We start from the raw sequence: 23,541 nt of genomic DNA, 5'->3' as shown, positions 1-23,541 counted from the left end.
ATAAAAATGTGTAAAATTTCATTGAAATATGTTTTAAATTTACTTTATAAGATTGACATGGACAGATGAAAGGGGTAAATGGCGTGATCATTAAAAAGGGTTCTTTACCTTTACAGAATAAATAGAGTGGAATATTTTTCGAGTTTGTCTTTTCTGATCACAAAGTGGAAGCTCCAAAATTTGTAAAAATACCAGTTAAATGCGCTTAAAGTTCTATAAAACAAATTTTAAAATGGTAATTCTGTTTTATAAAACTTTGAAAAAATTAAGAATTATAATAAAACTTGATTAATAAAAACTTTAAAATTATATAGATCGAATTTATTTTTTTCTTATTTTATTAACAATAACAAAATCAATCATCATTTCTGCGACATAGTCTGGCTCGAACCGGTCTAAAATCTGAACAAAATTAAATGCAAATAATTTAAAATAGTAAATTAAATATATAAAATAAAAAATCCATAAAAATGATTTCCAAAAGAATACCCTTATACTTACTGGTACATCTTTGATAATTGTGTAACCTGAGATGACATTGAGATTCAAACATCTGGTGAGTTAAGCCATGACGACCACAAACTCTACGTGTACGAGGTGTGGGTGGTTTACAGACAAAGCGTCTAGTACACCTACCAGTGCGACCACTACGTAGGCACTTGCAATTGGAACGTTCAACTGAAGACCATTCTGTAAAGGATTTTTTAAGAGATTTTTCCCTTTTTATATTTTCAACTACTTACCATTATTACTTTTAGAATTTTCTCTGTTAAAATCACATCTTGATGCAAATAGACGACATCTATTATGTGAGGCTTCACCACAAACAACTGGATTCAAGGCTGTAGTACAATTTTTAACATCATTCACTTGAAAATCACAGCAATTTCCTAGGGAGGTACGACGCCAAGCTGATAAAGGGGAAAAAGATATCCGTATCATCCGATTTTTATGACTTCGAAAAACTTACTTTCATCTCGACATGAAGATGTTCTAAAATCACAATCACTCCTGAAAAGTCGACATTGTGTACCCCGGCGTGCACACACTCGTAGTCTACGATTACAGTTACGACTCTCAGGACATTTGCATTCTTCGTAATCGTCTACCCGTATGCCGTGACATCTTTGCGGCACAGTTAGGGAGAATTCTAGACAGAAATAAATAAAAATATTTAATAACTTCTTCGGTTAAGAGCCTGCAGCGGATTCCAACTGAACTTTAGATAAACATATAGTTTTTCTAAATCAGCAATATTTTAACTTCTACGACTAGATTTAAAGTTATAATTCTTTAAACATCTCACTTACGTTTTCCCTCACACTCAGCCCACCTTAAATCACACTCTGATCTGAAATTATAGCATTGATTCCGTAACGTTTTAGCACACACCCTCGTTGTATTGGAGCAAGTATCTAAAGCAGGACAGCGGCAAGATCTTGTAGAGTGTAGCGTGAAGTTAAGGCATTGCAAATTATCCACTGGGGTCCACACTATAACAAAGAAAATATTAATCAAGTTCTAATTTAATCCAAGAACAACTATTCCAAACACCTTCTCCACTACAAAGAGAACGTTCCAATTCACAATCGTTGCGTAAAAGTTTACAACCCTTAATGTTTCTCACACAAACTTGAGTGGATGTGTTTGTTATAGACGCTTGTTGGCAAGTTTCCAATTTGGGACAACGACATGTTTGAGCAAGCTGGCCCAATTCTAAACCTCTGCACTGTAGATCATCGGTTCTAGACCAAACTTCAAGAAACACAAATTTTTATTATGAATATTAAATTTCGGTTAAGTACTAACTTACCTTCTCCCCTACATCTAGCCATTTGCAACTCACAATCTGTGCTCATCATTTTACAGCCATTAGGTCCTCTGACACAAAACGGTAGCAACCGATTGCAACAATTAAGCAAACGTGGACAGGCACACCAGCGCCATTCATTGGGTCTATAATTTTGACACTGTATAGAGTCGGTAGGTCTCCAGGCTAAGGAAATAAAGAATGTTTCTACAAATTTTACCATCAAGTTGTAATTAACTTACCTTGCCCCTTACATCTGGCCTTTTCCAATTCACACTGATTTCTCATTAGCCTGCAGGCTCCTCTTAAGTTTACGCAAACATTGGTTGTGTTACTACGTGAGCAGGTCTGCAAACGAGGACAGCTACATGTAGCTTGTTGTCCTATAGTAAAATTTTTACATTCTTCTAAATCTGCTGCACACCATCCTGTTTGTATTTGAAAAATTTAAATTTTTTTGGTTTTATATTTCTTGTAATTTAAAACTTACTCTCTCCCCTACATTTTGCCATTTCCAAATCACAAGAATTTGCCATAAGTTTGCAGTTACTCAGATTTCGAACACATGTCATGGTGGAGTTATTGCGCGAACATGTTTTCAGATCGGGACAAGCACAATTTCTTAATTGACCCGGTAAGAAACCTTGGCACTGCAATGTATTAGTGACATTGAATGCTAAAAAACGGTAGACATATCATGAATTATTACAGTTAGAGTTCGGGAGAACTTAAAAGTATAAAACAAGTTTAACTATTTGATTTGCGAAATTTCTAGTCTAGAAACTTTTCATGTTTCTTTTGAATTAACTTGATATTTTATTCTAAACTCACGTGATATACGTGAGATAAATTATGTCCTTACTAGTTTGTTAATTGATGATCCACTTTATAGGAACTTCGATTTGGTACTAAAGAAGATTCATTCCGAAACCATAATCTTTATTACTTTATCTTCGTGAAGATCCTCAAAAAACTATTGAAACATTTATCTGTTCATAAACACGTCTGCAGTGGTCTTTGAATTCAATCACTAAAAGGTTCTGGACTACAAATTTTCAAATTAAAACAAGTAAGAAAGTATAGTCGGGCGTGGCCGACCATATGATACCCTACACCAGTTATGAATATTAAATGTGATTTATTTTTCATAATATCCCATTTATCTTCAATATTCCCTTGTTCCGATACATTTAAGCAATTTATGGATGAAAAACCAATTTTCTGAAAGAGGCTTTATATGGGGGCTAGGGGCAAATATGGACCAAGCCCGATAAAATTTTGTAAATATATTTATATTTATATGAGCCTATTTCCCTTCTAAAGTCAGAAGTACAATGCTTGTATATGACTTCAAGGAAATACTCCCATCAATGTCCCACTGAAAATACAGACCAGACAATATTTTGCACTGAGGAGATACAATTTTCTACAGCTGAGGTCTCTAGTGCTTAAACCAAGATAAAAATTACTTGCATTAAAAAAATCAGCTTTACCTTCACCACGACATCTTCTCTCTTCCAAATCACATTGATTTTGCAGCAATCTACAACCTTGGAGCGTATTTATGCAAACACTACTTGAATTTCGTTCACAATTTAACCAGTTATTACAAGCACAGGGACCCTCAGAGCCCACCTGCAAACGTTTGCACTGTATAGCTGGTAAAACTGTGAGATCTAAAAGAAAAATTATATAAAATAATTTATGAAAAACTTCAGAAAATATTATATAAGAAACTTACCTTGACCCCTACATCTCAACTGTTCCAATTCACATTCATTTCTCATTATTCTACAACCTGAGCTAGTTTTTACACAAATATTGGCATCAGAACGAGAACAGGTTTTCAATTGAGGACAACTACACTGGCGTGTTTGGCCAATTGTAAAACCCAAACAGTGTAAAGGTGACATAACTTGGACTAATAAAAACGAAAGAAATGTTTTATATTGAATAAGGGATATATAATTAACATTATTTACCAGGTCCTAGACATCTTTCGTTTTCCAGTTCACATTGATTTCTTAGCAATTTACAGCCTATTCTAAGTTTTACACAAGTACTGGTGGCATTTGTGGAACAATTAAACAAATTGGGACACAAACATCTGCGAGAAATATTAGAGCTAAAGTTTCGGCATTGCAAATTGGATACAATTGTAAGAGCTGTAATATAGAACAGATTAAATTTTTACTATGTATTCCTCGTAGTTTATTCTTCAAAGTTTATATTACCTTGCCCCCGACATCTAGCCTCTTCCAAATCACAAGCATTCCTTAATAAAGTACAATTCATAGGGGAATTTCTTACACAAATATTAGTGGTATTGCGTGAGCAGGTTTCTAAATTAGAACAGAAACATTCCCGTTCTTCATGATTTCGAAAACCCTGGCAGTAAATGGAATCCATAGTTCTTAAAACTAAATTAAATAATACAATTAAGCAATATGTATTACATTATATAATAAATACAATTAATACCTTCTCCTCTACATCTGGCTTCTTCCAATTCACATTGTGTTGTTAAAAGTTTACAACCAGCACGTGTTCTTACACATATTCTACTGGAGTTTTGAGAACACGTTATTAAATTGGGACAGCTGCAGTTGCTTTGTTGATTTATTCGGAAATTTAAACACTGAGTCGCGTGTGTTGTAATGAGATCTAAATATAGATGAATTAAAAATAATTTGTTTAAACAAGTGTTTTAATTTCACTTACTATTTCCTTCACATTTAGCTTGTTCCAATTCACATTCGTTTCTTACCAGCAGACATTGTGTTGAGTTTATGACACAAATACTTGGCGAATTACGATTACATGTTGCCAAATTGGGACAGTAGCATGTACCTCTGGCGTTGGACGTAAAATTTCTACAGTGTATATTGTCCACTCTTGTTATGTCTCTGCCTTCACATATCGCTTGTTCTAATTCACACTCGTTTCTCATTAGAGTACATGCATTATTGTTCTCGCGTACACAAATATTGGTAGTGTTTCTGGAACAGCTTGTAAGACGAGGACAGAAACAGTTGCTTGTGATGTTTAGTCGTAAGCCCCGACATTGCAGGGGACTGGCGATGGTTAGAGCTTATTTTGGAAAGGAAAAAATTGTTTTAGATTAAAAGGAATACTTTTTTTATATCAGAAAATTTAATCGGCCGAATTTAAGATGTTTCGGATGCAAATAGCTCTTAGTATATATTAGAGATCAATGAATGCTTATAGTTTTAGATTATTTTGCATATATAGCCCGGAATTAATCCAACTGTTCTCACTGTACGTAACTTTAGAAGACACCAAGTTTCAACTCCTAAAACTCGGACTGCCAGGATCCTTTTCGAATTCAACAATTCTGATTATTTAAATCATACACCAATGATTATTTTCATTATGTTTCTAGTCTGAAAACCCATTCAGTTTCTGGTGTGGAAACCCTCTGGATTCACTGGTTTTATAATCAGTAGCTCCTGAAGTTCATGGCATCTAATTGTACTATTTCCCAGATCGGACTCAGAACTTTCTTTTAGAGTTTCGTTTCTAAACGATTCCTGATCAATCATTGCCATTTCTGATTAAACACCATGACGCTTCGACTACCTCCTCACCTCTTAATTAAAACAGAGGTAACACGTTATTTCCCGAAATTCAGCGCAAACCTTGGAATTAGAGTATAGTATCGAAGTCTTAGAATTCTATGGAGCACCAAAATGTTGTATAATAAGGATAACGTCAATCTCATTTCTCTCAAATATGTGAAAGCTTAACTCTCCAGAAGTTCAACTTCCTAATATGCGCTTAATGCTTTCAAATTTAAAAGTTCATGATCATTGGAGAGTATTATTGATTCTATTTAAGCATCTGATCCACAAACGAAAACAAATAATCCTAATCTAAACCTAATCTAAAATCATCTCCGCATATTTCTAGTATTTTTTTAATATTTACCTTCTCCTTGACATCTGGCCTTTTCCAATTCACAGCGATTTGGCATGAGTCTACATTGCGTAGAAGACAAGGCAACACACAAATTAGGGGAGCTGGCAGAGCAAATGCCCATATTAGGGCAGGAGCAATTTCTCAATTGATTTGCAGTAAAGTTAGCACATTGGATAGCATCAACAATCGTAATATCTTAAGAAAAACTTAATTAATATAAGATAATATGTATAAACAAATACTTACTTCTGCCCTCACAACGAGCCTGTTCCAAATCGCATTCACTGCTTAATAGCATGCATCCGCCCTCTGATCGTATACAAATATTGGTCACATTACGACTGCAAGTTTCCAAACGTGGACAAGCGCAAGGTCCACCAGCACCGGGAGTAAGATTTCTACATTGAATTTGGGTAATAGGGGTGACCACTAAGTAAAGAAAATATTGAATACTAGTTTTAAAAGAAATATATAAAACCTACCTTCCCCCAAACACCTAGAACGTTCCAATTCACACTCGTTTGTCTTAATACGGCAGCCCACTCTGGTGCGTACACAAATATTTGTACGATTAGCTGAACAGCTTACCAAAGAGGGACAAGCACAATCTCCCGTTTCACCAGGTCTTATATTGCGACACTGTACAGCCAAGGTATTAATTAAAGCTATAATTATTCAAAAATGATTATCACTTTTTACACCCCAAAAAAAGTAATGTTCTTAAAACTTACAAGTTCCTCTACATCTTTGCAGTTCCAAATCACATTGACTGGTCATTAATTGACATCGATTAGCAGCATTTCTTACACATATATTGGTGACATTTCTTTGACAATGAAGCAGATTAGGACAAGTGCAAGTACCATTGGCACCCACTTCAAATCTTTGGCAATGTAAATTGTTGACATCCATTAATCCTAAAAGTAAGAAACCCAATTTTTTGATATGAAAGTAGAAAGATCTTTAAACTTACTTTGTCCCTGACATCTATCGCCTTCTAGATCACATTCGTTACCATACAACCGACAATTGTTTGCACTAGTTGCAACACAGAGTTGTGTTTCGTTTCGAGAACATAGTAAACTTTTAGGGCAAGTACAGGTTCTAGTCTGATTGAATGTAAAACCACGACATTGCATGATGTCAATATTGCGCCAAACTAAACGAAATAAAAAGTTTTGGTTATAAAAAACTTTTCTAAAATAAAACTCAATGATTTAAGATTTATAAACAAAATTTTATCAGCTTTAAATCCTTTAATCTAAAAATGTAATGAAAGAAAAAACATGTTTAATGAAAGGAGTGTTTTTTTTTCCAAATGTTCATAATATTGAGTAGTTCTTTTGTAATTTTGTGGACTTACCTTCTCTATTACAACGAGCTCTAACCAAATCACATTCTGTTCTAAATAAACGACATGCATGACCATCTCGATGTACACAAATTCCTGTGGCTGTCGTTTGATTCGAACAAGTTCTTAATGCTGGACAAGAGCAGGCACCCGTTGCATTTACACTTAAGTTTAAGCATTGTATTGTATCCGTTTGATTCCATACTGCAGATGCATTTGAAGGGATGTTAATAGAAAAATTGTTTAGAAATTTATTGCTAGTAAATAGATTTTCTACACCATTTCCGTGTACAGAAAGTTGTTTAATGATATATTTGTCCGAAAATAGGATCAAGTTAACTGCCGGCGAAAGGTTTCTGATCAGGCATGGAAAATTGAGTACACATGCACTTTTCTTAGTACTGTTTACATTGAAGGATATACTAAGTACTATTTTATAGTGTTAGCTTTTGTAGCCATATAGTTATCAATAGATATTGAACTGGACAATAGAATGGCTCATAAACTAGCGAATAGACCAGTTTAAAGAGTAGTCCACAGATCAGTCAACAGACTTATCCATTGACTAGTCAATAGTTCAGTCCATTGTCTAGTTCGTAGACTACTCAATAGAGTAGTTCATAAGCTAGTCCATAGACTTGTCAATATAGCAGTCCAAGGACTAATTCATAGACTAGTTAATAGACCAGTTCAACGACTAGTCAATAGTCTAGTAGGTTGAGTAATCTAGACTACTCCACACTGAAAATAATCCAATATATACGAAAAATGTCTTACATTGTACGAAATGTTTCGTAATATATACGAAATTGTATGACAGATTTTAGTACAATGAAAAATAATTTTAGGAAAAATTCGTTTATTTTATGAAATGTTTTTGAAAATTACACAGAAAAAAGTTTGAGCATAAATATTGTGAACAGCTTTCATTGACTATAGTTAATAATATTTAAGAATAAGTTCCTAAATTGTATGAATTTTTTAATTTTTATTTTTTTAAACATAATCTAGAAGCCTTGACTTAAAAATTTAAAAATTTTCTTTCTATTTTTCTATTTGTTAAAAAATGTTTGAAATTTTCTTTGGAAAATTTTTTATTTCTTTATGATTTTTAGATTGAAAACAATGAAATATGCGCGTAACTTGCGGGATTGTCTGAAGAATGGATGTTTATCTATATTTGCTGATGTTTTTTATTTCATATTTTCTTTTTCAATATTTTTGTTTATTTTTCATAAAAATTCGCTAATATGTATGATTATTTTCTAAAAAATGGAACATTGGATATTATTGCAATTTTTTTATGAAAATCAAAGTCTGTATGTCTGTCTGTCTGTATGTCCGTCATTGTGTCTATGTAAACCTTGTGCCCACGCTACAGGTCGCAATGTTCGAGATATTGAAAGTGGTTAATATCGGTTCATTATTTCGCCTAGCCACCATACAACCGTACCCCCGAATAGGGCTTTTGAGCTCTTAATTATGTTAAATGTTCTAGTATCTCTACAAAAATATAACGTGGTTTTATATAAGTCTAAATCATACTCCCGATATTCGTAATTCAGAAAATAAGGAAATAAGTATTCCTATACATTACGAAATAATTTTGTTACGATTTTTTTACTTTCGTTAATTGTCATATGCCCTAACGTAATTATTTTTGTAAAATAAAACAAACTTTCTTAATATATACGTAAAAATATATAACAAAAAGGTTTTCGTGCATTATTAGAAAAACGTTTGATTAAATAATATTTCGTATTATGCACGAAATTTTTGTAAATATTACGAACAAAAAGTAGTTGCGAAATTATTTCGTAATGATAAGCATGGATTCAGTGCATAGAGTATTTAATAGACTACTTTATAGATTGGTTTACAGAATAGTATATTAACTGGTCTATAGACTAATCTGTCAATAAGTTAAAAAACTGACAAGTAATTTAGTACTAAAGAAGTACTTATTTCGAAAAAGTTAGTACTATTATTAAAATCTCAATTTTCCTTGCCTGGTTCAGATGTTCGAAGTCATTTTGTTCAAACTCTTTGAACTTTTGTAGGGAACAAGTCAACCATGTGAAACGGGGGTTAGGTGTAATTAAACTGTCAAATTTAACAAATATTTATCCTTTTTTATTTGTTATAAACGCTTTTAAACACCTTTAAAATTCCTTATATCTCCCGGAAATGGTGTAATACAATTTGCAAAAGAATATTCATTCACTTACCTGTTGCTAATGTGGCATTACAATTTGCACTTACTAAAGAACATTCATTAGAAAAACGTCTACACTGTCGACCATTTGTGGTACATATTTCAACATTTGTACGACTACAATTTCTTAAGTTACAACTCTGTTGGGCACTGGACAAAGGATAAAGAGATGCTAACACTACCAACACCAAAGTAAATACATAAAATATTTGCATGGTGTGAGTGTATGTATAAAAGTAGAGCTATAAGAAAATTCACTTTATTTTATAATAATCCTTTTTTTTTTAGTTGAAATAAATAAAACTTCACGTGCCTTAACGTTGTGTTGGCAATAAAATATTACAAAATATTTTCGATTTAATGACCTACAATTTCTTTTTATATGTAGAATTTTTATAAATTTATCTTACCTATACGAATGTATACCAAAATACATACAAATAATACAAGTACTTTTTGGAGAAAAAAAAAGAATCTCATAAAATATTATGTTGTTGTATTTGTAGGCTTTGATTGTTTCTGTTGGATTTTTATTGTAGGTTTGCTTTATATATATTTTTTTTTGTTAATAATTTTATTCCTTTTGTTCTTGCTCAGTTACTGTAATATACCAATATAGTGACTGCCAATTGTTTACGATTTCCAATATTGCAATATTTACACATTTACACATTGTATGCCTTCAACCATATTACAGTTTCGCAGTGTAACGCACAATATTCTATTTTTTATTTTATTTGTAAGAGTATTGAAAGTGAAAAAAACTGAATGCTTTTTAAAATTCCCATAAACATTCCTTTTATTTACTTGTGTTTGTTTGTTTGTTTTTTACTCGATTGTTTGGTGTATATGAAAGGAAAAGATGTCTTTTGATTTCCATATCAATACACCTGTTAAATATTAAAGTGTCAATAATAAAATATATAAAAACAAATATATAGTAGATATAAAAGAAATATAATAAAACATGGAGAAGCAATAAAATACGGAAAAGCACTAGCCGTCAGTATAAATTTAACTTCCGCACAGTAGGTCCAATTGTAAGAGAAAGGGTGAGATATCTATTTTAAGCGGAGTTTATAGAATAAGGTAAGCTACTTTTTATGTTAAAACTGAAAGTGGGCGAGTTGCCACGCCCTCTTTCTAAATAACTATTAAAAGTCGTATATCTTGCAAACTGCTACAACTAGAGTCCTTAAATTTTGCACGGATAACTTTGACACCTATATGAGCATTCGGGTAAAAAGTAGGCGAACTAATAATAGTGAGTGTGGCACATCCAACGTTTAATATTGCTAGCGATGTTTGTAGCGCATTAAAATATTAGTACTATACCCACATTAAAGTATACCGATCGACTCAGAATCACTTTCAAGATAATTCGATGAAATTTGGAATACACGTTTATTTTGGCTCAAGGTTAAAATCGGTCTATTATTTCACCTAGCCCCCAAACAACTGAACACCCTGAAAAGGGTTTTTGAGCCCATAACTATGTATAATATAAATGTATCTCGATGAAAGTTCGCACAACTAAGTTTTATACAAGTGTTGATCACCTTGCCGAATTTCGAAATAATCGGGCTTCATTTAATCCTAGCCCCCATAAAAAGCCCCCTTCAGAAAGTGGCTTGAATATCAACAGCAATTCGTTTATTAACACTGTTATTGCAATGAAATTTGGCACAGACAAATATTATATAAATACAAATCTACGCAGCCCATTTTATCGAGATCGGTCCACATTTGCTCCTATCCCCCATATAAAGGCTATTTTAGAAAATAAGTTTTCGGAATCAAGGTAATATTCAAGATAAATGCTTTATTATGCAAAATAAATTACATTTAATATTCAAAACTGATGTAGGGTATCATATGGTCACCAGCCCGACTATACTTTCTTACTTGTTATTTATGTATATTGTTTTTAGGATAGCGAAGCAGACTGGGTTTAGCAAGTATTTCATAAAAAAAACATCATCAAAATAACCTTTTAAGATTATGCTCAAATTTAGATTAACCTATGTTTTTTCAATATTCACGATTTTAATAACTTTAATTGACACAAACATTTCCTTCAGTTTGGTGTTGAGAAAGTATTTTGTATTTTTCTTGGTATTTCTGAAAGCTAAAAGGGGATTTGTTGGCAAATTAACATAAACCCTTGTAACTTGTGGCAAAAATTACAATCAATATTAACAATTTCACCTTCAATTAAAATCAGCAGCTAACAAAATCTTGTCCATCATGTCAATACACCAATAACGTTAAAAATTTTCTAGGAAATATAAAAAAGTAGCATAAAAAAGTAAACTTATTAAAAAGGTAGTTAAAGCCAATTTAATAAACGGATTTTGTCACAAATAATTTTTCTATAAATTTTGATGAAATTTTCTATCTCTTTTTTCACTTTTTTCCATAGACAAGCCTTTAATGCATGTAAACAAAATTTTGTTATCAACAATATTTTAAACCAAATTTTTTTTTAATAATGTTAAACAAAGTTTGATTTTGGTTATAAAAAACAGAATAAAAATTGTTTGTATAAAAAAAATTAAAAAAATTTTTGATGGCAGTTAACCCTTTTTGTAGCATATTGTTGACAGCGATTTGACTTTATATTTTTTTCTGTATTTTGTGTTTGTTTGCTTTCAGTCAGTCATGTCAATGAGCCTTCTTTTTATCATGAAGAATTTGTATAAACATCCATTCATTCATCCATATGTATGTATATCTTTCCAACCCCCTTCAAAATTATATTGACACATGCAACATAAAAAACGAAAATGTTGAAATATTATAGGAAAGTAAGAGAGAAAAAATAAAATTTGAAGCACTCATAAGTGAAGGAAAATAACCATACATAATACATGTGCAAAAATACACACATACATATAAAAGTAAAACTACCCGGCAGTTTATGAAACGGTTTTCAAAGATGAACTACTACCAGTATCAAACTGATTTCGATATAATCTTTTTAATAAAAACAAAATATCGAAATGCTAGGTAACAAGTGTGGTAGCTAGCGCTAAATAGACACTAACAGCTATTCAAATTGCCGGGCTCTTATAAGAACCTAGATGTTCGGCCGGACAGTCCCGAACAACCTATTTAACCTACCTCTTAGGGTTACCACTAAGTCACAGACGTCTTTTAATACTATGTAGGAAGTCAATTGCCATTTCTTAGATCACTAAGAGTAAGTCAGAAATCTAATCCAAACGAGACAATGCACAGCAATGAACATTTTGCAATACATTTGTTTTTTAATTGTCCACTCTCTAGATTACTTGGATACTGTAAACTGATGAATATCTACGCTCTCATTTGCCAAAGGTACACTAAAGTGACGATAGTCTTCACACTCGTTTACAAAGAGTATATTCTTTACGCAAAACGAATTAGAGCCAACCATTTGGCTTGCCGTTAGTGGAATAGACTAGCGGCTGTTAGTCGAACTGTTGGGTACATATGGGAGTATGTATGGTGGTGTATATGTTCTTATAATGTACAAATAAACAATTTTGAATCTTTAGCAATATCCGTTTTAAGTCCTTCTTATTTTTTATTCATTCAAAAAGAAAACGGCGTCATTGCGGATTTTTTTCCCCCTCCTGTTGCTTGTTTTTTTTTTCGACAAACTCAATCTGTTTTATTTTCCTGTCTTTACAAATACTTTGGTGAAAGAGTCAGGTTTGTTTTCTTTTTATGATTTTTTTTGAGTGAAAGGCTGACTGAATGGATGGAAGAGTACCTTTTTACAAAAGAAACCTATAAAAAATGTCAATTGATTGTGGCAAAAATGTTGTATGTATGATGTCTTATTTCGTTACATTCGCCCCCAAAATAGTGGCGGAGAGTGGCACTCAGACTCAAATTGATATCTGCATATGTCTATAATTTAAAGAGTGCTCTAATAGTTGCAGTTATAAATTAATGGTGTGAAGTAGATTGGTCTAGTCTACAGTTCCTAGTCTATAGACTAGTATATAATCTAGTCTACAGTCAAGCCTAAATACTTGCATATAATCTTGTCTATAGTCTGGTCTATAGTCTAGTCTATAGTATTGTCTATAATCTAGTCTATAGTCTAGTCTATAGTCTAATCTAGTATCTAGTCTATAGTCTAGTGCATAGTCTAGTGTATAGTCTAGTCTATAGTCTAGTGTATAGTCTAGTCTATAGTTTTGTCTATAGTCTAGTCTTGTCTATAGTCTAGTCTATAATTTAGTCCATAGTTTTTGTCTATAGTTTAGTCTATAGTTTCTCAGTTTCTCCATAGTTTAGTCTATAGTCTAGTCTATAGTCTAGTCTATAGTCTAGTCTATAGTCATAGTCTATAGTCTAGTCTATAGTCTAGTCTATAGTCTAGTCTATAGTCTAGTCTATAGTCTAGTCTATAGTCTAGTCTATAGTCTAGTCTATAGTCTAGTCTATAGTCTAGTCTATAGTCTAGTCTATAGTCTAGTCTATAGTCTAGTCTATAGTCTAGTCTATAGTCTAGTCTATAGTCTAGTCTATAGTCTAGTCTATAGTTAGGTCTATAGTCCTAGTCTATAGTCTAGTCTATAGTCTAGTCTAGTCTAGTCTATAGTCTAGTCTATAGTCTAGTCTATAGTCTAGTCCTATAGTCTAGTCTATAGTCTAGTCTATAGTCTAGTCTATAGTCTAGTCTATAGTCTAGTCTATAGTCTAGTCTATAGTCTAGTCTACAGTCTAGTCTATAGTCTAGTCTATAGTCTAGTCTATAGTCTAGTCTATAGTCTAGTCTATAGTCTAGTCTAGTCTAGTCTATAGTCTAGTCTATAGTCTAGTCTATAGTCTAGTCTATAGTCTAGTCTATAGTCTAGTCTATAGTCTAGTCTATAGTCTAGTCTATAGTCTAGTCTATGAGTCTAGTCTATGTCTAGTCTATAGTCTAGTCTATAGTCTAGTCTATAGTCTAGTCTATAGTCTAGTCTATAGTCTAGTCTATAGTCTAGTCTATAGTCTAGTCTATAGTTCTAGTCTATAGTCTAGTCTATAGTCTAGTCTATAGTCTAGTCTATAGTCCTAGTCTATAGTCTAGTCTATAGTCTAGTCTATAGTCTAGTCTATAGTCTAGTCTATAGTCTAGTCTATAGTCTAGTCTATAGTCTAGTCTATAGTCTAGTTCTATAGTCTAGTCTATAGTCTAGTCTATAGTCTAGTCTTAGTAGTCTATAGTCTAGTCTATAGTCTAGTCTATAGTCTAGTCTATAGTCTAGTCTATAGTCTAGTCTATAGTCTAGTCTATAGTCGAGTCTATAGTCTAGTCTATAGTCTAGTCTATAGTCTAGTCTATAGTCTAGTCTATAGTCAGTCTATAGTCTAGTCTATAGTCTTAGTCTATAGTCTGTCTATAGTCTAGTCTATAGTCTAGTCTATAGTCTAGTCTATAGTCTAGTCTATAGTCTAGTCTATAGTCTAGTCTATAGTCTCTAGTCTATCTAGTCTAGTCTATAGTCTAGTCTATAGTTCTGTCTATAGTCTAGTCTATAGTCTAGTCTATAGTCTAGTCTATACGCCTAGCTATAGTCTAGTCTATGTGTCTAGTCTATGGTCTAGTCTATGGTCTAGTCTATAGTTAGTCTATAGTCTAGTCTATAGTCTAGTCTATAGTCTAGTTCTATAGTCTAGTCTATAGTCTAGTCTATAGTCTAGCTATAGTCTAGTCTATAGTCTAGTCTATAGTCTAGTCTATAGTCTAGTCTATAGTCTAGTCTATAGTCTAGTCTATAGTTTAGTCTATGTCTAGTCTATAGTCTAGTCTATCGTCTAGTCTATAGTTTTGTCATGGTCTAGTCTATATTCTAGTCTATGTCTAGTAGTTGCAAAATTCCATATGATGCTAAGGCACCCTTTTAGATAAACAAAAAAAAAACGTTGTTTATCACAAACATCTGCATTTGATTCTGTCTTATTTTTCAATTTACTCTGACTGGATTTTGTCGACTAAATTGGATTCATATGGCTGGCGTGTGAAAATATATATGAGTGCATACATATGGCTGCCCCCACTATCTGTATATCAATATAAGGACACACATATTTATATACATATATACTAACACATACACAATTTTTTGTGACAATATGTTGATAGCACTCTTTTTCCACATTTTGTTTAGCTAAAAAGTTTCACCTCTTCACCTAAAAAACGAATTTAAACGCCTTTTCACACTGATGTCTGTAGCGATTTTTTTTATTCAGATTTTTTTCTTTGTGAGATTTTTTCTCTACTTTCATTTCCATTTTTTAAAGAAAACATTTCATGGATTTTTCATTGACTTTATGGCAATTTTATGTCATCATAATGTTTAGGCTTTAGGTAAGTAATAACAAAATATACGCAATACGCGAGTAAAATACAATACAAAAAATAGAAAGATATGGGGAGGGGGTATATATTTTACCCCCTTTTTATGATTTTATGATACTTATTGAATTTAAAGTACAATAAAATTGTCAACAAGAGAAAAAAAATTCAAATTGAAAATTATGTTGAAATTTAATATCCTGCATTAAGCAATTTTATAACCACATTTAAAAATTTTGTAAAGGATAAAGAATACTTTGATAAAATCTTAATATAAAAATCTTGTAAGACATATATTTTTTGATTAGTTAAACAAGTAAGATAAAACTCTTTTAGAGTTTATGAAATATGTAGTTTAAAAGTTAATAATGCTGTAGTAGTGGGGTGTGCTGCTAACTACACCCTTTTAAAGGGATTGAGTTAAAGAAAATCTATGGAATTTCATTTGTCCCAATATATTCTTATCTATATTGCAAAAGAAATTTTCTGCACGGCTGGTTTTTTAAAAAAAATTAAACTTTTTGTTTTCACTTACTTTTCAAAATCTTGTAGGTTGATGAGTTAATGCTGATGTTTGTAACACAAAAAAAAGGTGGGTGTATACACCTTGAAGTATACCAATCGACTCAGGATCTCTTTCTGAGTCGACTATTCTATGACCGTTGTCCGTCCGTCCGTCTGTGTGTCCATGAATAACTAATGCACACGCCACAGGTCGCAATATTCAAGATAATTTGATGAAATTGATCCAAGGACAAAGCCTATTGAAATCGGTCCATTATTTAACATATCCCCCATACAGCCGTATGCACTAATAGGGCTCTTGAGTTCATTATTATGTTATATATTCTAGTACCTATCTCTTCAAAAATCGGCACAACTTAGTTTTGTATAGGTCTAAATGTTATTGCCTAATTTCTTAATGATCATACAAAGTGATTTCTGTTTGGATAGAATTGAAACTTCTGGGAAATAAATCTGATATTTCTGGTCAGACTAGATTAATAACAATTGTTCAAGGTTTTATTAAAAACAAACCTTGCTAAAAGAGACCTTCAACATCTCCCTTTAGGACTCTATTGTTTAGAGAGACAGACGAACGAGTGGGAATCTAATATTTAAAAATTAAATTAAAATTTTCGGAATAGCAAAATAACTTGTATTTTGTGCATTATACACATTATAAAAGTGTTTAATATTAAAACAGTTTCCATTAAAATTGTTTTCTAAATTTAAAATATTTCAAAGAATTTTCTTTTTAATTTCCTCCGTTGTTATTTGAAATTTTGTAGATTTACAGACTTTGTTGCCTTGAAGAGAAATTCAATTATATTTATTACAAAGGTATTGTTTGCTTTTAGATACCTAAAAATATTTATATTAAGATTTTTATGCATATCTTGTAGTATAGACCCCATAAACGCACCAGTGAAAGGGAGATCAAGTGCCATTATTATAATGTTTACAAATATAACATAATCAATGAAGATTATATTAATTTTGTCATTCCTTTTTGCTTGTGTACCTAAATAAAATTATTAAAATGCCCCTCAAAATACGTCACTGCCACATGTTGCACTCCTGTTTATATGTTTATGCTACAAGTATGTAAGTACTCTAAAAAGGCACGTCTTTTTTCAATGACATTTAGTATTATATTTGTTGTACTATGTCAAAAAATTCGCAAAAAAATGATAAAGAACACACAATATTATAATAACAATGTTATTATTTTAATAAAAATATCGTTAGTTGTTTGAAGAACATTTTTCACCGTGATAACATTATGAATATGTTTTCGAAAGAAGACACGATGAACGTAAATGTTACGTTAACAATGTAATCAATGACAGTCAATGATATTATAAGCAGTAATGTATTATTTTTCATAAATTAAGTAAAGTTAATAGAAACATTATTAAAAAGATTTGTTTTGGCAAGAGAAGATTATTTGTATTCCCTATAACTAGACTTTTAATAAGCATCTTAATACTAACCAGCAAAAACTTGGTAAAGACTACTTCTACTTAACAACTTACATTTCAATAACTACACCAAAAGCAAACTTTTCGTTTCAAGCATGCTTTTTTACATTGTATTAATGAAGAATGTCATTAAAAGTTAGCTAAGGAAGCAATTCATTGTATTAATAGAGAATGTTTCATTAATGATATAAATTTTCAGTATACCGTCTGCATTACTTGTAAGTGCTCTGATCATGACTTACATATAATCCATATTAAAATCCTATAAAACGATTTCAAAAAGCTCTCGAGCTTTTAATCCCACATACGGCAATTGCGAAAATAGCAAAAAAAATTTATCACTTTTTATACCCTACACCACTATAGTGTGGTACTCTTAAGTACTCTAATAATGACTTACATATAACCCATATTAAAATCGTATAAAACTATTTCAAAAAGCTCTTGGGCTTTTAATCCCACATACTCCAATTGCGAAAATAGCAAAAAATTATATCACTTTTTATACCCTACACCACTATAGTGGGAGGTGTATTATGCGTTTGTGCTGATGTTTGTAAAGCACTAAAATATTAGTTCTATACCCACTTAAAATTATACCGATTGACTCGTAATCACTTTCTGAATCGATTTAACGATGTCCGTCCGTCCGTCCGACTGTCCGTGTGTCCATGTAAACGTTATTATCAAAGTAGAGGTTGCAATTTTCAAGATAATTTGATAAAATAGGCTTCGTCCTTGGATCAAGGAAATGAAAATGGTTAAAATCGGTTAATTATTTCACCTAGCTCCCATACAACTGAACCCCACCGAAAAGGGCTTTTGAGCTCATAATTATATATAATATAATTGTATCTCGATAAAAGTACGCACAACTAAGTTTTATACAAGCCTTGATGATCTCGCCGAATTTCGAAATGATCGGACCTCATTTGACCCTAGTCCCCATACAAAGCCCCCTTCAGAAAGTGACTTGCATATCAGCAATTCACTTATTATTGCAATGTAATTCAGCACAGACAAATATTATATAAATATAAATCTTTCCAGCCCATTTTATCGGGATCGGTTCATATTTGTTCCTATCCCCCATATAAAGCCTCTTTCAGAAAATCAGTTTTTCGTCAATTAATTGCTTAAATAAATCAGAATCAAGGTTATAATTAAGATAAATGCTTTATTATGAAAAATAAATCACATTTAATATTTATAACTGGTGTAGGGTATTATATGGACGGCCGCGCCCGACTTTACTTTCTTATTTCTTATATTAATAAAAATGTATGAAAATTTAGAAAGGTTGTGATAACTTCAGTTTTACATTGAAAAGTTTTTTTATATAAAAAATTCTGAATTAAATGAATTTACTTCAAGATAAATTTTACTCTGAAATGGCGACTTGTTAGGTGGTAGTCTATTGGCAGTTTTTAGACAATCGTAAATTAAAGTCTACAAAAGCAAAATATTCATTGATGGAAGAAATCGAACCTTTTCCCCATATTTTCTATCGAACGTATTGAAAAAAATATTTGATAAACTTATTCCTAACTCATTTCTTCTATTAGTTTTCTAAAAACACTCAGATAAAAATACAAAAACAATATTATCATTAACACTTTCCATCAGTAGTTAAAGTTTATGGCAAACTTCTTTTTCAAGTATTACACTTACTAAACATACATTTATATCTTTAACCATTAACTATTAAAAGTTGTAAGAATATATAAAAAAAGAAAAAAGAAGAGAAAACACACTGAAATGCCACCACAAAACATTGTTAAGAATGTTGTAGAGCGTTATCATAAAACCGGAAACTTGCCACAACTTTGCGTGATTTTTATACACAATTCTTGCTTTTTTTGTTCATATATTCTCATCTAGTTTTTTTTAAAGAATTTTCAATAGAGTAACACAGCAACCAACTACTAGTTCCTGTTAAAAAAAAAAAAAATGAAAATTATATAGAAAAGAGTTTTACAAACAAGAAACAAGCTCATCATATCAGATTTTATTATCTTATGTATTTTTTTTTTAGTTAGTAACTCTTAACATTTCATCATTATTGGGGTGAAAGTAATAACGTTACTTACTGCTGCTGCTGCTGCCACCCGTAGTCATGTTAATAATGTTGCAACAGTAATTTTATCTTCGTGTAGTCTGTCTGCTGTTAGTAAGCTGTATTTTCATTTAAATTACAGCTTTACCGCCCTCGCTTACATTGTCATCATTGCAAATTCTTATTACTTTGCAATACTTTTGGATCAGATAATGGTTAACTCCATAACAGTGCAATGTCACAAAGGTGGATGGATGTTTGTCAAAGGTGGTGTATTTGTATGCGGGTTGAATGTAGTCATCAACAGAAAATGTGTACAGTAGGAACAATTTATCATGAAAAGAACTAGCTGATTATTCGATAAGCTAAGAAATTCGATAAGCTAAAGATAAAATTCATCATAAGCCAAGGACCATCAAATCATTTGACCATCAAATAATTTTTTGAAGGGACTTAGTATGTGCGATAGATTCAAACGAGGTCCTGTCATTGCGAAAATCAGCAGTATCATTAAGACTTATATAAAACTAAGTTTTGTCGATTTTTGTACCAAATTTCATCCAATTATCTAGAAAATTGCGAGCTGTAGAGTGCGCACAAGGTTTACATGGACACAGACGGACAGACAGACGGACAGACAGAAGACAGACAGACAGACAGACAGACAGACAGACAGACAGAAGACAGACAGACAGACAGACAGACAGACAGACAGACAGACAGACAGACAGACAGACAGACAGACAGACAGACAGACAGACAGACAGACAGACAGACAGAACAGACAGACAGACAGACAGACAGACAACAGACAGACAGACAGACAGACAGACAGAACAGACAGACAGACAGACAGACAGACAGACAGACAGACAGACAGACAGACAGACAGCAGAAGACAGACAGACAGACAGACAGACAGACAGACAGACAGACAGACAGACAGACAGACAGACAGACAGACAGACAGACAGACAGACAGACAGACAGACAGACAGACAGACAGACAGACAGACAGAAGACAGACAGACAGACACAGACAGACAAAGACAGACAGACAGACAGACAGACAGACAGACAGACAGACAGACAGACAGACAGACAGACAGACAGACAGACAGACAGACAGACACAGACAGACAGACAGAAAGACAGACAGACAGACAGACAGACAGACAGACAGACAGACAGACAGACAGACAGACAGACAGACAGACAGACAGACAGACAGACAGACAGACAGACAGACAGACAACAGACAGACAAAGACAGACAGACAGACAGACAGACAGACAGACATACAGACAGACATACACAGACAGACAGACAGACAGACATACGACAGACAGACAGACAGACAGACAGACAGACAACAGATAGACATACATACATACAACTACATACACAGACAGACAGACATACACATACATACATACATACAGACAGACAGACAGACAGACAGACAGACAGACAGACATACAGAACAGACATACATACATACATACATACATACATACATACATACATACATACATACATACATACATACATACATACATACAAACAAACAGTCAGACAGACAGGCAGACAGACAGACAGACAGGCAGGCAGACGGACAGACTCAGATAGAGATTCTGAGCTGATTGGTATACTTTAAGGTGAGTGTAGGACCAATATTTTTGGGTTTTACAAACATCAGCACAAACGCATAATACCCTCACCACTATAATGGTGTAGAATATAAAAAATTTTTTTCCAATATCTTTTCTGGATAAAAAAAGTTCCAGTTCCAGTTGTCGAAGTGATAGCTATAGTTTAACTTTTAGTTATTAATCAATGCTAAAGACATTTTATGAAGGGGACTTTATCAATTATGGGTCAATTAAGGACCGATCATTGAATAATCTTGTATAGTGATTTCGGTTTCTGTAAATCTTATTTATGGCTAATTTCATGGCGTTGAAGTAACTTCCTGAAGGAGATATTATATGGGAGGTTTGGTTAATTATTGACCAATCCTCATAAAATTTGGTAGAGAGATTTTTGTTCCTACAAAATAAGTTAATTTCGAATTTCATCACATTTTTAAGCCAGTAATGAACGTTCAATAAATTTTTTTAAGAGATCTTCTATCGGTCGAATATGAACCGATCAACCTGGATCAATATAAATATTCGTAAGACCTCTAGGTCTTTTCGTTCAGACTTTAACGTGTTTTCAACAGAAAGACAGACAGATGGACGGACATGGCGTCTTAGAATCTAGTAGGGATCCAGAATATACAAATACTTTTAAGGATCTCAGATAAGTATATCCATAATTTGTCTAAAATTTAAGTGATTACAAATTTTCGACTTTTTTCAATTTTAGTGTTATTTGAGGATTTGAAGCTGATTTTTGGTTCATATAAAAAGTCAATAAATTCTTGATAAAAAATATATGTTATAGTTATAGATTTTACTGTAATTTTAATTTTTTTACAAATACAAATTCTAACTACAACTTCGACGACAACTTAAATAGCTAGAGATGTTTACAACCTGTAAATGAGTAAAAAACAAGATATAAAAAACTATTTTATTAGTAAAGAATTATTGAACATAAAAAATAAGCAAAAGTTGTTAATTTTTTTATCAAAAACATTAAAATATGATTTGTTTGCTATTGTCAGTGAATAGAAGTAAGAACTTTGTCACCACTAAACAGTTTTGTTTTTCCAACAATTTTATAAATTATTTTTGTCCTCTAACCCTAGCAAATAAGCAACATATCTAATATTTAAAATGTCAACAACTTTGAACTGTTGCTGGTAGTTTGATATTGGTAGTTTGTAGCCTGTAGTCACTATTATAATTTGAATCATAACTTAATGTCAACACATATTCCTGCCTGCCTATGTATGTATGTGGCAGTAGTGGTAGCGGTATTACATCTATGTTAAGGTATGTTAAAACTTTTTAACCACTTTTATACATAATGAGGATGTAAAGAAATGAAAAAAGCTAAAATAAAAAAAGAATATCTCACATAAACATACATACTTCTCTACAATGAGTGTCATCTACACCCTCCATTATTATTTTTTGTTTCCTTATATTGTACCCTTCTTCTTCTCCTGGCAACTCATCGTGAGACGCGTCATCACACTTTTTTCTTTAAATATGAAGGATGTAAAACTTGTCAACGGATGTCAACTTACTGTTATACACGAGATGAGATAATCAACAATAACATTCAACTTGTTTGTTGCAAACATGTTACTTTACTTTTTGTTGTCTTTTTTTTTTGCTACGTATTTTTGTTGTCGTTGTTGTTAAGGTGGCAAATTCGTTTTTCCTTTATTAGTGTTTATGTATGTGTTTTTTTTAGAAAAGTTGCCACAGCATCAGTAGCTGAAGCTACAAAAACATTTGTTGTGTTTAACAGGATGACAATAATAATCAAAATGACAGCGAGTCACAATGTATGTGTATGTATGATAAAGATGTATAAGTAGATAATATAGACGGCAGTTTTAAAAGGAGTAAACATGTCCCTTTTAAACTATGTCTTATGTTCGTTAATTTTGCAAGTACTCTAGTACCATTAACAATACAGAGAGAAATCTAAAGTAACATTAAGATCCCCATGTAATAATGAAAGTAGACAGTGTCTTAAATCTATGAAATAACTAAATAGCTACTGCTGTAACTATGTAAATCTAGATTATTGGAGAAAGTCACCAGTTTGGTATAGTTATCCCTACAACTACCGGGTATACCCTTTGTTTGTGTATGTATGTATGTCTTTATTATCTCCCACTTTTCGAAGCAACAAAATGTCAAAAAAAGTAAAAGAAAATAACA

General features: G+C 32.3%; 3 protein-coding genes across 3 annotated transcripts; all 3 read right to left on the bottom strand.

Moving 5' to 3' along the window:
• Positions 1-330: 330 nt before the first annotated feature.
• Positions 331-6,174, bottom strand: LOC119602397. The gene is made up of 16 exons (XM_037953908.1): positions 5,759-6,174; positions 4,532-4,900; positions 4,292-4,474; positions 4,045-4,230; positions 3,793-3,975; positions 3,552-3,731; positions 3,304-3,486; positions 2,301-2,486; positions 2,053-2,238; positions 1,814-1,996; positions 1,555-1,755; positions 1,311-1,493; positions 971-1,150; positions 744-911; positions 502-690; positions 331-402 (listed from the first exon to the last, which is right to left on the bottom strand). The coding sequence occupies exons 1-16, from the start codon at positions 5,868-5,870 to the stop codon at positions 356-358; spliced, it is 2,919 nt and encodes a 972-aa protein (XP_037809836.1). The 5' UTR covers positions 5,871-6,174; the 3' UTR covers positions 331-355.
• LOC119602403 lies at positions 6,167-6,908 on the bottom strand. Its single transcript, XM_037953917.1, has 3 exons — positions 6,723-6,908; positions 6,481-6,666; positions 6,167-6,414 (listed from the first exon to the last, which is right to left on the bottom strand). Exons 1-3 carry the CDS (start codon positions 6,886-6,888, stop codon positions 6,179-6,181), a joined length of 588 nt encoding a protein of 195 aa, XP_037809845.1. The 5' UTR covers positions 6,889-6,908; the 3' UTR covers positions 6,167-6,178.
• A 163-nt stretch (positions 6,909-7,071) lies between these two features.
• On the bottom strand, positions 7,072-9,557 carry LOC119602396 (integrin beta-1-like). Its single transcript, XM_037953907.1, has 2 exons — positions 9,329-9,557; positions 7,072-7,304 (listed from the first exon to the last, which is right to left on the bottom strand). The coding sequence occupies exons 1-2, from the start codon at positions 9,528-9,530 to the stop codon at positions 7,072-7,074; spliced, it is 435 nt and encodes a 144-aa protein (XP_037809835.1). The 5' UTR covers positions 9,531-9,557.
• Positions 9,558-23,541: the final 13,984 nt, after the last annotated feature.

The sequence above is a fragment of the Lucilia sericata genome, unplaced genomic scaffold, assembly GCF_015586225.1.
Source record: "Lucilia sericata isolate MDLA Ls3-8-SP2 unplaced genomic scaffold, ASM1558622v1 Contig000227F_arrow, whole genome shotgun sequence".
In the NCBI taxonomy this organism is placed as follows: Eukaryota; Metazoa; Arthropoda; class Insecta; order Diptera; family Calliphoridae; genus Lucilia; species Lucilia sericata.
Note: the sequence above shows the minus strand (reverse complement) of the source record. Positions and strands in the feature narration are given on the sequence as shown.

What these genes read in the sequence shown, in the direction of transcription:
- LOC119602397 (XM_037953908.1), bottom strand. Translation starts at nt 5,870, where the DNA reads ATGGGCATTTGCTCTGCCAGCTCCCCTAATTTGTGTGTTGCCTTGTCT. An exon ending in GTTGAGATGTAGGGGTCAAG is followed by an intron (nt 3,487 to 3,551) that starts GTAAGTTTCTTA and finishes TTTTTCTTTTAG; the next exon opens with ATCTCACAGTTTTACCAGCT. An exon ending in CAATTATCAAAGATGTACCA is followed by an intron (nt 403 to 501) that starts GTAAGTATAAGG and finishes AATTTTGTTCAG; the next exon opens with ATTTTAGACCGGTTCGAGCC.
- LOC119602403 (XM_037953917.1), bottom strand. Translation starts at nt 6,888, where the DNA reads ATGCAATGTCGTGGTTTTACATTCAATCAGACTAGAACCTGTACTTGC. An exon ending in CGATAGATGTCAGGGACAAA is followed by an intron (nt 6,667 to 6,722) that starts GTAAGTTTAAAG and finishes TCTTACTTTTAG; the next exon opens with GATTAATGGATGTCAACAAT. An exon ending in GCAAAGATGTAGAGGAACTT is followed by an intron (nt 6,415 to 6,480) that starts GTAAGTTTTAAG and finishes GAATAATTATAG; the next exon opens with CTTTAATTAATACCTTGGCT.
- LOC119602396 (XM_037953907.1), bottom strand. Translation starts at nt 9,530, where the DNA reads ATGCAAATATTTTATGTATTTACTTTGGTGTTGGTAGTGTTAGCATCT. An exon ending in TAATGCCACATTAGCAACAG is followed by an intron (nt 7,305 to 9,328) that starts GTAAGTGAATGA and finishes ATGCATCTGCAG; the next exon opens with TATGGAATCAAACGGATACA.